This window comes from Pongo pygmaeus, chromosome 3 (assembly GCF_028885625.2).
Source record: "Pongo pygmaeus isolate AG05252 chromosome 3, NHGRI_mPonPyg2-v2.0_pri, whole genome shotgun sequence".
Lineage (NCBI taxonomy): Eukaryota > Metazoa > Chordata > Mammalia > Primates > Hominidae > Pongo > Pongo pygmaeus.
In genome coordinates, this window is record NC_072376.2 from 15,251,510 (window position 1) to 15,266,454 (window position 14,945).

Here is a 14,945-nt window from a genome sequence, read left to right on the forward strand (position 1 = left end):
TCTCTCTCCAGGTTATTGCAAAAGCTTCTTGATTGAGTACCATTCTTCCCATCTTTCCTCCCTTCAATGCTAACTCCACCTGGCAGCCAGTCAGCTCACACAGATCAGATACGGTTCTGCTGAAACCCTTCAGTGGTTCTTCATTACCTCCAGAATAAAGTCCTACCTCCTCAGTGCAGGCCATCCCAGAACCTCTAAGACTGGACACAGGCCATCTCTTTAGTCATGCTTCACACTTGCCTCCCCTGAATCTCTAGGTCACAATTTTCTTTTTATACTACTTTTCATTTCTCCCAAACGTCAATGGGTTCGCACTGCTCCTTGGTCTGAGAATCCCCTACCAATTTTCCAGGAGTGAACATGCCCAGACAGACGGTACCCTCTCTGTGAAGACTTCCCTAAGTTTCTCAGGCAGAGTCTGTCCTTTCCCCTACTCGGCTTCCACAGTACCTGCACCTGCCTATGATTTTCTGCAGGATACTATATTCATTTTCTTGTCTGGTTTTCTCATTCACCTTTGCATCACTGGGACCCAGCACATAACAGGTACTCAACAAATGTTTGCTAAAACAATATACAGGTCAGAGGAGAAGAAGAAAAATCATAGAGAACAAAAACAGAATCAGACAGTGAGAAGCTAAAGACGAAATGGAAAGGGAAGTGACTAAGAAAAGAAAGAATTAGACATAAAATGGAGTGGCCAAATTAGTCTCTTTAGGAGTCAAGCAGCAAAGAACAGAACTGACACAGAATTGAGGAAGTGATGTGAACAGCAAACTGAGCTAAACTTTCATGTGGGTGATTTGTCCCTTCTGATATGATAATTTCTGGTATTTTCTCATTTTTCTTTACTGCTGAATTTCTCTATTGAAAGATGATATATATGAAAACAAAACTGGAATTAATCAAAATGTTCAATAGTAATGGAACTGCTTAATAAATAACAATGTACCAATATGAAACAAAAATCAGACGTGACAAAAGAAGAGCATACTAGATACTTGAGAAAAGAACTTGTGATTGTGACAGAATGTTCTGAGACTCGGGGAGTTAGCAGGGAAGGAGTGAAAAGCTTCACTCAAGGTAGCAGCTGCTGCTGATTCAGGAGCCTCTACTCTGTATGTGTAGCTAAGTGACTGTAAAGGTAACCCAATGGGTACCTGAACCTCAAACCCCCTGAGGGAACAGGGTGCCATGATGCAGTCACAGCCAGTGAGTGCCCTGGGTTTGGGAATAAGGAGATCCTCATTGTCCACACTAAGTGCAAGGAAAGAAATTAGGCAGCCCACAAGAATGCCATCTGGGTTAAAGAGCTACAGAAACACATTACTGCACAATCATTTTCAATTTTAAAAAGCAAATTAAATAAAAAGGTTTATTTGGGGCCAGGCACAGTGGCTCACACCTGTAATCCCAGCACTTTTGGGAGGCAGAGGTGGGAGGATCACCTGAGGTCAGGAGTTTGAGACCAGCCTGTCTAAAATGGCGAAACCCTGTCGCTACTAAAAATACAAAAAATTAGCCAGGCGTGGTGGCAGGCGCCTGTAATCCCAGCTACTTGGGAGGCTGAGGCAGGAGAATCACTTGAACCCCAGAGGCAGAGGCTGCAGTGAGCCGAGATCGTGTACTGTACTCCTGCCTGGGTGACAAGAGTGAAACTCCATCTCAAAAAAAAAAAGGTTTATTTGGAAAATTATTCTCCACAATGGTGTCTTCTCTGGTGACTGGAGATGACAGCTTTGACCATAATGAGAGTTGTGTTATGATCCACAGAAGAGCATGGGATTAGCAATCAGAGGAAGGGAGTCCTGATACCAGCTGTCTTAAACATTAGTCCTGTCACCCTGCTCCAGTCACAGATGTCAATTTCACCGAAAAGAAAATGGAAGCTTAGAGCAGTTTTTTAGTACCTGTCAACTGTTTGCCTTATCCACAGCATCATCAAAGGACTAAGACAGTATTTGTATGAAAGTATATAAAAATCGCAAAGCATGACGCAGTGTCTTCAACTACTTCATATTAACTTCACAAGTACTGTAGTATTAATCAGTTCTGGTTTGGTGGTTATCTAATGTTTATTTCTGCAATCCCAGCTCTATCATTAAAAGGTAATATGACAAATAAGTATATTTAACAACTTATATCATCTAAGTAATTTTCTGTAAACATGTTATCATACAACATAAATACTGAGTGTTTTAATTACAAGTACAAAACAATGCTTCCGGATTCTACCTCTAGATTTCCAAGAATTTTAATTCTAAAAACACTAGTTTAGATTCTACAACGGAGAATATAAAAAGTCAAATAAAAACATAACCTATTTTGAGTGTACAGCTCTCATAACTATGAAACAAGTTCTACTGTTATGCCCATTTTGCAGATGAAGAAACCAAGGCCCAGAGAGGCTAAGGAGATCTCCAAGGTCACATAGGAAGCAAGCAGAAAAGCCAGAATTCAAAGTCAAGCAGTCTATGGCTAGAGTGTGTGCTTTTCACCATTACATAGCTTTGCCTATTATTGCCTCAAGTGCCTTTGTAAACAGGCCACTGTGTTACTTCCGGAAAATTAGGAGCCCTCTGTCCCTCCCCTTTACCTGTGCTCCCACTGCAGCTTGGGCTGACTTCTGTGAAGCTACACTCTTTACTAGTTGCTCCCTTACAAGACCATGAACTTTCTAAGAGCAGGCCCCATGTAACCCTATATTCTCGAAGTCCAGCCCTGCCGGTGAGTTCTGAATGTAAGGGTAATCTTTGCGTACAATTAGCGCGATGCTAATAGGCTGGGGAATGGTTTTAAATGATACATTAAAGAAATACTAACCACAACAACAAAGTTTCATAAGGTTAAATATATTGAAAGCTTTGTCTTACCTCCTTCTCACCTACTCCTGCATAAGTGGCTGTATTTTAGGGATTAGGATCCTTCTACTTTACAGTATAAGGCAGTTTACAAAGGTCTTGCACACATTACTTCATACAATTCTTGCAACAATCATGAGAGCTAAAGAGAGCAATTAATGGTGTCCATATTTTGTCCATTTTCATATTATGAAAAAACTGAGGTTCACAGAAGTTGAGAGACTTGTCCAAAGTCATTGAAAAGCTAAGTGACAAATTGGGAATAGTACCTAGTCCAGCGTGCTCTCTCCCCTACATCAAAATGACCAACCATCTCTCTGACAATTATAATTTGGCTGTGATTTATGGTGAAGGAGGTAGGAGGGTACAGTGCCTTGTTGCCAGAGCCATCGAGTTAGCCTTGCTGCTTCTGCTCTGCCAGGACCACTTCCACGTTTTCCTGGAGAAGGCTGCATTTCCCAGAGCGCCACTCAATCTCCAGTGCCAAGGTATACCTGTGTTTCAGTGTTTTGCTTGTTTTTATTTTGTTAAACATTGCTCTCTAGAATTCTATAGACCTATCTGAACTTATCTGTCCTATAATTTTGGCTATAGTTGACTGGTTAATTATTTAGCAAAGCCACTGTTCTTTACCTATGGGTATCACCAAGAACTCTGATAGCTAAGTACATCTTAACTTCTGTTAGACTTTTGCAGTATTTCATTTCTTCTAAGCAAAACAGTCACTCTCATTTGTTATGCCAAATATCTATCTTTACGTTTTAAGAATAAGCATTTTTCCAATAATCCAAATATTTACTTTCTGAACACTGATTTCAGTTTTTAAGATGTCAATTAATTTTAATTCATTTATCCCAATCTTACCAGGAAGAAATATCATTCAGTGAAAGTCTTAAAAATAGACACTTTGGGAGGCTGAGGCGGGTGGATCCCGATGTCAAGAGATGGAGACCATCCTGGCCAACATGGTGAAACCCTGTCTCTACTAAAAATACCAAAATTAGCTGGGCATGGTGGTGGTGCACGCCTGCAGTCCCAGCTACTCGGGAGGCTGAGGTAGGAGAATTGCTTGAACCCAGGAGGCAGAGGTTACAGTGAGCCGAGATCGCACCACTGCACTCCAGCCTGGTGACAGAGCGAGACTCTATCTCCAAAAAAAAAAAAAAAAAAATTTTACTATTTAATTATAACATAAACAAATACTTCAACATTAGAAGAACTATGTTTTGTCAACTGTGAATCTTCTTTTTTTTTTGAGACAGGGTCTCACTCTGTTGCCCAGGCTGCAGCTAGCTCAGTGGCACAATCTTGGCTCACTGCAACCTCTGCCTCCAGGGCTCAAGTGATCCTCCCACCTCAGTCTCTCTAGCAGCTGGGACTACAGGCACACGCTACCATGTCCACCTAACTTTTGTATTTTTTATAGAGACAGGGTTTTACTATGTTGCCTAGGCAGGTCTTGAACTCCTAGGCTCAAGCAATCCACCTGCCTTGGCCTCTCCAAGTGCTAGGATTATAGGTGTGAGCTACCGCGCCCAGCCGTCAACTGTGAATATGTAATATGAGGAAACTAATACCAATCATAAATACAAATCAATTCCTCCAGCACATATGTACATATATATATACTTTTTTTTTTTTGGAGACAGCCTTGCTCTGTCACCTGTTGCCCAGGCGGGAGTGTAGTGGCACGATCTCGTCTCACTGCAACCTCCACCTCCACCTCCTGGGTTTCAGCAATTCTCCTGGCTCAGCCTCCAAGTAGCTGGGATTACAGGCGCACACCTCCACGCCCAGCTAATTTTTTGTATTTTAGTAGAGACAGGGTTTCACCGTGTTGCCCATACTGGTCTCGAACTACTGAGCTCAGGCAATCCACACGCCTCAGCCTCCCAAAGTGCTGGGATTACAGGCGTGAGCCCCTCCAGTATATTTTTACATGATATCATCTCCTACCACAGAATTGCTCTGTGATCCAGAACTTAAATTCAGAAAAAGCATAGTATAAATTGCTTTTTCCTCACGCCTAGAAGAAAAAACACAATGTTTAATTATCTTCTAAGAAAGCTTATTTTAGAAATAAGAACCTAAGATTAAAACGTATTAATTAAAAGTAATGAGTAATCATAAATATATTTATATGTTCAGTAATATGTCTAAATATATCTTTCCTAAAATAGCACTGAGCATTTAAAAAGTTAGAAAGTAACACTGGTTAACTGTTAGGAAAATATGAAACATGCATATCTCCATAGTCTTAAATAACATAAAACTTTAGTAAACTTTATTAAGGTTACACTAAAATATTAAATAAGCTTATTAAACAGAGACACACTCTTGTACAAGGCTAATTAGTAATCAGCTTTTCTGGGAATCAATAATACAACAGCAATTCTGCCTTCCTAAGTCAAACATTTAGTAAAAGAACCATTTCACACAGTATATTCAAGTTTTTAAGATGTTTGAAAAAATGTTTATAGTCTCATTTAGAGTAAAGAGTAGAATATTTATAAATGTATAGATGGAAAACAGGTATAAACAAAGCAGTGACTTTTTCCAAGGTCATAAGGTTATAAAGCAAAGGATTACAAATGAGAATAGAATATCATTAATTTGACAGTCAATGCTACACAGGCTTTCTAGAGACTTCTTTTACGCAAGTAGTCCCCAAATTGGAGCACAAATGAGCTGCTAGGATTGAATTTCAGAGCGTAAACTAAGTTAAAGTTAAAAACTGTAAAAAGCCAAGACACTGAACTGATCAAAAACCAAAATAAGTAACTTTTCATTGGTCGTTTGGTCTATATATACTAATTAAGTAAAGCAAGTGAGAATTTTAAAAGCAAACCAATAGTTTGTCAGAAGCAGCTAATTTTACTTTGTATCTGGTTTGTGGTTACTCCAAGTAATTTCCCGGCTTTATAATTATTTTTAGTTTTCTTTGTAAACAAATTAATTGGCTCTAGATCATAATTTTAGAATCAGTCACCCTTTAATCATCCATTAGGTTAAGTTTGGGGCCACTGGGATAACTATGTGATATAGGTGAAGACTGGTTAAATGAAAACATATTTTAATAAAAATGTATTTGTAAGAAGAAACTGACAAATTTTCAATTACACAAAGAATAAGACATAGGTAATATGAATAGTTAAAACCTTCGTCCCACTCGAAATCTTTTGAGGGTATTGCTAAAAATTCAGTTGACTTGTCTGGGTTTCAGTCTTTCTTCCTGCCTCTGCTCAGTCTCTAATAGAGGTGAAGCAAGAAGAGGTCTAACCATGGTTAAAGGGAGAGGAGAGAGGCAAAAGAGATAGATAATAACTTGAAGTTTTAGAAGTCCAGAGTCACTATTAAAGGAGGAAAGAAATGGGTCCATGGCACTGTTACCAGTAGAAACAATATGTTCACCTATACCTGACTTCAGGCTTTCTTGTTTTACAAGCAATACCTATCCCCATGCATCTCCAACACCTGCATTACACAGGTACCGTTTCATCCTCACAGGTGCTACCCTTACTTACACCAAGCCTTCTGTTAAGTCTCCACGGTGACTAGAAGCAACCTAGATGCTTCAGATACTGAACTATCTAGTAGTGGCATTATGAAACAGAACCAAATGGATTAGGCAAGCAGTCTAAGCAAGCACAGAGTTTACAAAGCAATTCAACAACCCAACCAAGCCAAAAACACAGATTTCCTAATGCTTAGTCCAAAGTTGATTTGCTGTACTTAGATTCCTAAATAAAAATATGGCTATACAGAAACTCTTCTACCTAGGACTTCTGCAGATGAGTCAAGTGGGGAACAAGCACAAAAACATAATACTGATTATTTGGTTTTATGTCAAAAGGAACAACAGAAGTTGGTAGTATTTTCAAGGACAGGAAGAAAATACAGACGAGATCAATCTGCAGTTCTTGATAACCACTATATCCAGAGTCCAGGGCCAGTAACCACATATGCAACAAGGGAATACACAATGACCACTCTGAGAGAGCAAATAAAAATAGGAATGATGAGTGGGATTCCCAATTCTAACTACGTTAAAAGGTGTAAGTACTCACATCTGAGACATGCTTCAGCCTATTGTCAGGCTAAATGTAAGTCAGAATGGGAGTTCTGAGAACGAAGTGATGAGGAAAAGAAAGCTTAGACTTAATGGAGACACATGTATAATACAATATAGAGCATATACAGCTATTCATACAGACAAATATACATATCTAGTTTCTAAACATGTAAATCAACAAGGAGAGATACAAAACAAAAAATGAACCTCAGACACCATGTTTTGATTTATTTTATTCAGATGGAAAGAGTTTGGATAAGTGTCTAATATGTACATTCATTTAGGGAATTCTAGGCTGTTGGGACTGATCAACAAATGTCTTATCTGTAGGAGCCCTAAATTCCTTGTGAGAAATGATAAAGGGAACTTTGGAACTGACTGATGGTTCAGCCACCAAGACACTGAGATTATGACTTTCAAAAAGAAAAGCCAAAGGTTGCCTTAACTTGCAGGGGGATCTAGATCTCAAGAGCAGGGGTGCTAGACTCTCAGAGGCACACAAGAATATAAAAAGTCGAGAAGTAATACCTTAAGTCCGAGCATCTAGCCTTGGAGGACTAATTTGATTCAGGGAGAAATGCTATCCAAATGACTCTAGGTGCTGCCACTCAAAGGCCCTCTGACCCAGGCCAGCTCCTACGGAATTGTTTTTTTAAATTCTTAAAAGGAGGGGAAGGAAGGATTACAAAACAGGGGAAGAGGGCAGTGCTAGACTTAGCAGCCTGGGCATTGAAGAAGGACTAAAATAATTCAGTTTCTAGTGGGGAAACCTCTAACAAATGTGGTTATCAGAGCTACAGACTGGGTGCTAGCAGTGGCAGGAGCTATGTGACTAGCAGAGCAGCGACACCAGGGGAAAAGAAGGAGGGGTTCATGTGGAGGCTCAGAGAGAACACTGGCCAGTGGCTCCAGCTGATATACTCCTGGAATTTGGAATTCTCACCTAAATCCTGATCGCCAAGGCTAGTGTGACTTGGTAAAGCAGGAGTGGCCACTGACATCTCCTCACACAAAATCAATAGAACTGGAGAAAGAACAAGGACCACCCCAACAGCTAAACCTGGAGGCATCTCCCTGATAATGACTTCCCGCAACTATGGGTTAAAAAAAATCCAGCCATGTTGGTGAAGAATGGATACGTGGTATAATGAAGTCCATGGAAGTCCAGGTTCCAGTCCCAGAAAAAGCCAGGGAAGAAGTGTTAAGTGATACTGCAAGCTCAAGATCTGTGCTCATCAATAGGCTTCAAACAACTTCATTTCCTCTCCATGCAAACAACAAAAAAGGGCTTTTAAAATGGTGGCTTTCCTGCAACTGAGAAATATTTTAAAGAAAGTATAGTGAAGCCTGGCTACATCTATCTCTATTTACAACAGAGTGCTTTTAATATTCAAGTCTAAGTAAGTAAACAGTTGAGAGATTTGATATTTTGTCTTACTTAGATCCTGCCAATTCAGAAAGGAAATACTCTTGAAAGCAAATGTTTAACCGAGAACTAAACCAAATAAAGTATGGTTGAGAATTTTTAAGTGGTTAATTGAAAAAGACCAAACAACACAGTCTGTAATTTTCCAAAGATATAGACTGCTTCAAAATCGAACCTACGTCCAGTTCTGGGAATCAGCAAATCAATTAGAATCTCATCTGATCAACTTTATGCCCCTTAAGTACTTTTAAAATTTCAATACTCAAGTACAATCAATGACGTAATCAGCCTCACAACTAAAAGTTATTTGCATGAACTGCAGGAAATAACGGCTAACATAGCCCCTTTTGGACAACAGAAGTAATTTTTTAGTTGGAAGAAATTTAATGGAGTTATGGTTCAGTTGCTGTTTACAGCTTGAGAATTAAAACGTTGGGTTCACTCTATATTCAAGACGACATCCATCTCAAAACCTTTTTTCATTTAAAACTAATCTGCAACTGCAATATGAATACAAATGCAAGTTTTAAAAATTATTTTAAAATGAGAATAAAAACCTAGAGGTTATAGAAACTGTAACATTGTAACAATACGTTTAAAAGTGGTCATTGAATGTAGGATTCATAAGTACACATTTTCTCATCTAGTAATTTTTTTGGCATAAGTTTCAGTTCAGGAAAAGTTCAGATGCAACATTTTATGGAGTGTTAAATATTTCTGTACTGGGCAAAACTACTGAACTTCATGGTCACTACCATACCGTCAGCTGTCTGTGAAAAATCTACTTGGAGGGCAAGTTAACAGGTTTCTATGGCTCAAGTTCGCTTAAAATACAGAACAAAAAAAGTCACCTTGGCATGAATATAATTAAGAAATCAGCCGTGTGCTTCTCACGTTTGGGCTCCGAGACGTGGGAGATGCCCGCCAACCTAAGACCTTCCGAGGGCGGTGCAGGGACCCGGACAGAACTTTCCCGGCCGCAGACCCCTTCTAGTGCACACCTGGCCTGGCGCGGCCGCGGGGGCCGCGGGGGCCTCGGGGCTGCGCGCGGAACCCGCTCGAGGAGCTGTCAACGGCCGCGGAGCCTTGGCGGCTCCGCGCGCCCACAACCTGGGCAGCCCCGGGAGGCAGCGGCGGTGGCGCGGCTCGGGGGCCGGGGTTCCAAGGCGCCCCCGCCGCCCTCGGTCCCCAGTCCGCCCCTCGGAGCCCGCCGCGGCCTAGCGCCGTCCGCCTCACCTGTGCGGCCCCGGCGCCTCTCCCGCCGCCGGTCGCTCTCGTAGAAGCCCAGCGTCTCTGTGAGCTGAGGCGCCGGCGGGGGCCCCTGTCCGCCGCTGCCGCCCGGCTGCTCCGCCTCGCCGCGGCCATCCCGCTGCGGGCCGTCCACGCCGCCACCGCCGCCTTCTCCCGGGGCGGCCGCGTCGCCGACGCCCGCCATGTTCCGAGCACAACAAACTGTCCCCGCTGCCTCCCTCCAGCCTCTGGCCCGGCCTCCGCCTCCGGCCGGCCCCTTCCCCGCCTCGCCCCGCCCCTCGCCGGAGCCCGGGCCGCCGCCGCCATCCGCGGCCCGCCGACCGGCGCGAGCCATTGGCGTCAGCGACGCGTGTGAGGCCGCCGCCGCCGCCACGGCAGCCGCCATCTTCTTCCTGCCCTCGCTGTGGCGGGTGGCGGTTTCTCGCGCCGTGGCTGGCTCCGCCGGCCGGGGTACCGCGCCGGGCTCCATGCAGCCGGGCTGCGCGCTCGCGCAGAGCGGGCGCCTCCGGGGCTCGGGTCGGGGACCGGACAGGAGCGGGCCGGGGATGGCGGCGGCGGGCGGCGGGTCGGCCGTGGAGCCCCGGGGAGGCGGCCGCCACCACTGCTGCCCGCAGTCTGCGAGGTGTCCGGCGGCCCGCTCAGGGCCCCTTTTGCAGACTCGGTGCCCGGAGTGCGCCGGCGCCGCCCGCCAGGTCTTGGCACTGCTGGCGCGGCCGCGGCGGCGGGGGCCCGGCTCCAGATCCCAGATCCCCGCGAGCGCCGGCCCTGCGTGCCCGCTATTTTGGTTCCATCTCTTCTGCATATTTATGCTTGCCTGTCACATTCCCTGGCCTCTGAGTGTCCTTTGGCAGTTTCCAAGCATTTGGGCAAGAAGGAGCTTGGGGAGCTTCACAACAGGTGGGGACGCGCAGGGGAGGGGCCGCGGCCGGACCAGCAGAGAGCTTCAAGGGCTGGCGCGCCGACGGGTTTTCCACACTGTCTTTCGGGACTGGGGTTAGAAAACAGCCCTTGGCCACCACTGTGTCCTTACTCTGTCGCTTTACTTGGGGCTGGACCTCCCCTTTCCAGCTCTGGCGTGTGACCCCGCACCGAGCGTGGTGTCGAGACCACCACCAGCTGGGGCGGTGGGAGCGAAGGTGCCCCAGGCTCGGGGAAGGTGGAGACCTTTTCCCCGCTCCCCAAGTGATTGTTGCGCGCTCCGGTGAGGGGACAGTGGTACCTCGATTTCCCGTGTGCCAGCCTCGGGACTCAGCTGTGCTTTTGTGTCTCTTTGATTAGCAAAAGCAAAACGAATTCCTCCCCGAACACTAAGCTTCCTGGAAACTTCCCTAGACCTAAACTTGAGAACCGCATATAAATGGGCCATGAGGGTTCTGTCGTCAGTAGCGGGTTACCTGATTGCAAACTGAGCAAGTTTAAAACGGAGTGGGCTGCTTTGGGCTGCAGAGCCGCCTGGCATTCTGACAGCTGAGCAGGAGGCAGAGGTGAGAGCCCAAGATGGACTAAAAATGTCCCAGCAGCTGGGAGCCCAACCTCGGCCCAACCTCGTTGAAAGGAGGAACATTCGGTGCAGCCGTCGGAACCTTATTATTTATGAAACGGGACAGCTCACAGGATTACATTTCTAAGCCAATCCTGTGACCATCCCCCATGAAATTTTCTATTTTGGTTGCATGTGGTCAAAACTGAGCCTCACTGAAACGATTGAAAACAAATACTCCCGACAAATCTTAAGAATCGTTTTGAAAATCAAAAGGTAGGGAAAATGTTGTGGCTTCTTTCTGAGCTTTCTTCAGCCCAAATTCTGTTATTCTCTGATGTTTTATGGTGTAAAATCATACCCATTACATTATGTATTGATTGTCAAGAAGGAAGTAGGCTTATTGCTATGTTTATGTTAGTTTCCATTTACTGTCTCACCACATTTATTGGGTTATTGCCTTTGCCTTTGACTCAACAGGAGCTGGAAGGGTAGGAATCCGAAATTCTGTTTCCTAAGGCAGCCAGTTGTCAGAATGGACTTTCCTCATTTTCTATTATGAGGCCTGAGGAAAGACATTCAGTTCCAAAGGCTGTGCCTATCCTTTTAAATAGAAGAGAGAGGGCCCGGCACGGTGGCTCACGCCTGTAATCGCGGCACTTTGGGAGGCCGAAGCGGGCGAATCACGAGGTCAGGAGGTCCAGACCAGCCTGGCCAACATAGTGAAACCCCGTCTCTACTAAAAATACAAATGTTCACCGGGCGTAATGGCGGGCGGCTCTATTCCCAGCTACTTGGGAGGCTGAGGCAGGAGAATGGCTTGAATCCGGGAGGCGGAGGTTGCAGTGAACCGAACCAAGATCGCGTCGCTGGACTCCAGCCCGGGCGACAGAGTGAGACTCCATCTCAAAAAAAAAAAAAAAAAAAAGAGAAGAGGAAGCAGCCGTGCCAAAAAAAAAAAAAAGAAGAGGAAGCAGCCGTGCCAAGGCTAGGTACTGCCTAAAGAAGCAGGGAGAATAAATTGGAAATGTGGGAATGCGAATGTGGGCAAGTTGAGGAACTTGTAGCTTCTCGTCGGTTGAATCTTTTCACTGAAGCTGCTTTATTATATCTGACATGTGAAACTGCACAATTTCAAACAAACCCGTATTGAAGTCAACATACAAAAAAGCATTTAAAAAATAATCATTAGTAAAAATAATTTTTTCAGTTAACGCTATTCTTCCCTTGTATAGGTGTTGATAATCAGATAATCAAATAGCTTATTGCATATGGAAAGTTGTTTTCTTTGAGTTAATTCAACATATTGCAACTTAGAATCCAGGAAAATAGTATTTTCAAATGTGTATTTGGAATCTTCAAAATACTAGGTTACAAATTACCTTAAAACAAGAAATATTTATGCAGCATAGAAGAACCAGCAGTTCTCTGAGGAAGATAAATAGTTAAAATATCATAATGCACTTTATATCAGTTGTAAAAAGAAAAATACAAGCTTAGATTTATGGTATTACCATTAGAAAAACAATATGAGTATTTAAGAAACATAGCAACCCTAACCATTAAATAGGCATCAAATAACATTCTGAATTAAGTTGTAAGATAAAACCAAGATTTGGATGACAATGACAATATTGTCCATCATTGTTATCGAAATCCTGGTTTTATCTTATAACTGGTTTTAGGGGCAATTCTAGTAAATTGCCCCTAAAAGATGTTTGAAATTAGTTCCATACACTTTTCCAGAATCAACTTAAATATTGATTTCCCAAACAATAAGATGGTGTGCCATAGCATGTCATTACACTAGAAAGAAAAAAAATACTCCACTAGTGGGGAATAATTTCAGCAGAGGAAAGTGATGAATATTGGATGTGAGTTCAGAAATCAGAGGTTGGTAAAGTCTTATGATTGCTATATGCACTATGAGGCTAATGTATTTTGAAAATTGCAAAACAATATTTTTCAAACAAAAATTTGGTGAGTAGCATACACAGACTTCAAAATAAATTGCATAACTTCATATTTCAGTAATTAAAGATTTAACAATAGTGATTTTGTGGCTGAACAAAATATACTGAACCCATTATGTATAAACCATGGATTCAAAGCTCCAGAAAATTATTTTAATGAGGCATATAAACTCTTTTTGTTTAATGTCCACACCAAATCATTATGGTCTGCCATTTCATGAAATAACAAGTTTTAAAATAAGTGATGTTTTTTAGTTTGTATATCTATGTTCTTTCCTACCAGGTATAGCGCAGTGTAGTACAAGGGCCTACAGTTATAAGCCTTGGGAAAGATACTGTTTTGGCCACATATTTCATCTATGTGACCCTGGAAAGAGGGTCTCAGAGGGCCACTGTGGCCCTCAGTGTCTTTTCATTGGTAAATTGGGGCAACATCTTTTGTATAATGAAAGCTGAAAAAAATACGATTTTCCTTTTATTCTCCCTTCCTTTCATTTAGGCTGTAGTTTTCACTTTCTAACTACAAAGCAGTTTATCTCTTGATAACACTTCTAGTGTATTGTCCCTAAAGTATTTTTGAAAGTAGTTCTATACACTTTTCCTGAGTAATAAAAACATCACATATTTGCTAACTTGAAAGAATCCCGAGTCAGGAGATGGCCTGGATTCTCTCTGACCCTCCAACTAAAGTCTTCGACCAAAAGAGCACAGGTGACCCCTTTCTGCTTCATTTTCTGACCTGTAGAGTATTGGACTCAATGACCGATCCTCCCTTCTAGCTCCAAAATTCTGGGCTAAACTCCATGCACCTCCCTTCTGAGTTAAAAATAGTAGACAGGCCTGCACTATCAACATTTGTAGAAAAATATGAAATGCTTAGAGTTACTTTGTAATTGAGTCTAAGATTTGAATGCATAGAGTTCAAATGCAATAATTGTGTTGATAACACAACAAAGACATGTAAGTTTTTATGTACCTTTATGTTCTATGCATTAGTCCTTCATTCCTTGGCATGAGGAGAAGTGATGGTTTCTCAGTGACCTTCCAGAACTCTAAGGCTGTGTTTCTCATACCAGGCCTCAGGGTTTCTACATTTCGAACAAATTTCCAGTATTGTACCCATGCACACCTGAGTCTAAGAACTCTGCTGTAAGGTGACATTAAACAGCACCTGAAGTTATATTTGAGATGATTACTCAGTAATCATTGTACAGTTGATTTTTGTAGTATGGATTCAAACACTGAATAGAGCATAGTTTTAATTAAATCTATATTTCTCAGTTGAAACTTTATTTTAGCATTATGTGACTTCTATTTCATGAATCATAAATGTCGTGTTTCTTCACAAACTGTAGTTCTGAATTTAATTCATTCACCATCTAAAGAGCTTTGCAGCTGGTGTTCTAAAGAAATAAAATATACCGCTGAACCCAGAACAAGCCTTTGCACTAAATTAATGTGAGTTTGAATTTCTGAGTTTCAGTAGTAATATTTTCTATCTTTGGCAATCATTTTTGGACTGATCCTCATTACGTTTTATTCTCTTTGGGCTTTATTCCATGGATTTCTAAAGGACACTAGTTCGCTTTATTTCTGGAAGATGTAACACAAATTAAGTAATGTGCCTTTGATTCTAATATACCTGTTACCCCTTAACTAAAACTGTCATGAGCAACATCATTTTTAAAAGCATTTCTTTGACATGAGAATATATGACAGAAACCATTGTAAATGGGACTTTTTGAAAACAATACTTTGCTAAAAGGGGTGTTTTATAAAGGATATTATGTTCTGAAGACCTAAAGGTAGGTTCTGTTTATGTAATCAAAGTGTATGAACCTATATAATTTCATGGCTTATTGGCTTATAGGGCCTTTTATTC

At 42.4% G+C, this 14,945-nt stretch overlaps 1 protein-coding gene and 1 pseudogene across 3 annotated transcripts in view; one reads left to right on the forward strand and one right to left on the reverse strand.

The window, feature by feature from the left end:
* TAPT1 (transmembrane anterior posterior transformation 1) overlaps positions 1 to 10,763 on the reverse strand; it is a 66,109-nt gene extending 55,346 nt beyond the window's left edge. The window contains exon 1 of one of the 3 annotated variants that reach the window (XM_054484570.2): positions 10,425 to 10,763. Coding sequence is in view for 2 of the 3 variants with exons in the window: in XM_054484569.2 (XP_054340544.2) it covers positions 9,596 to 9,916 (321 nt within the window). In the remaining variant the exon portion in view is untranslated. Of the gene's footprint in view, positions 1 to 9,595; positions 9,932 to 10,424 lie in introns of those variants that run through there. The other 2 variants (XM_054484569.2, XM_054484568.2) reach the window with 2 other exon arrangements.
* On the forward strand, positions 9,903 to 13,491 carry LOC134739401 (uncharacterized; annotated as a pseudogene).
* The last annotated feature ends 1,454 nt before the right edge of the window (positions 13,492 to 14,945 follow it).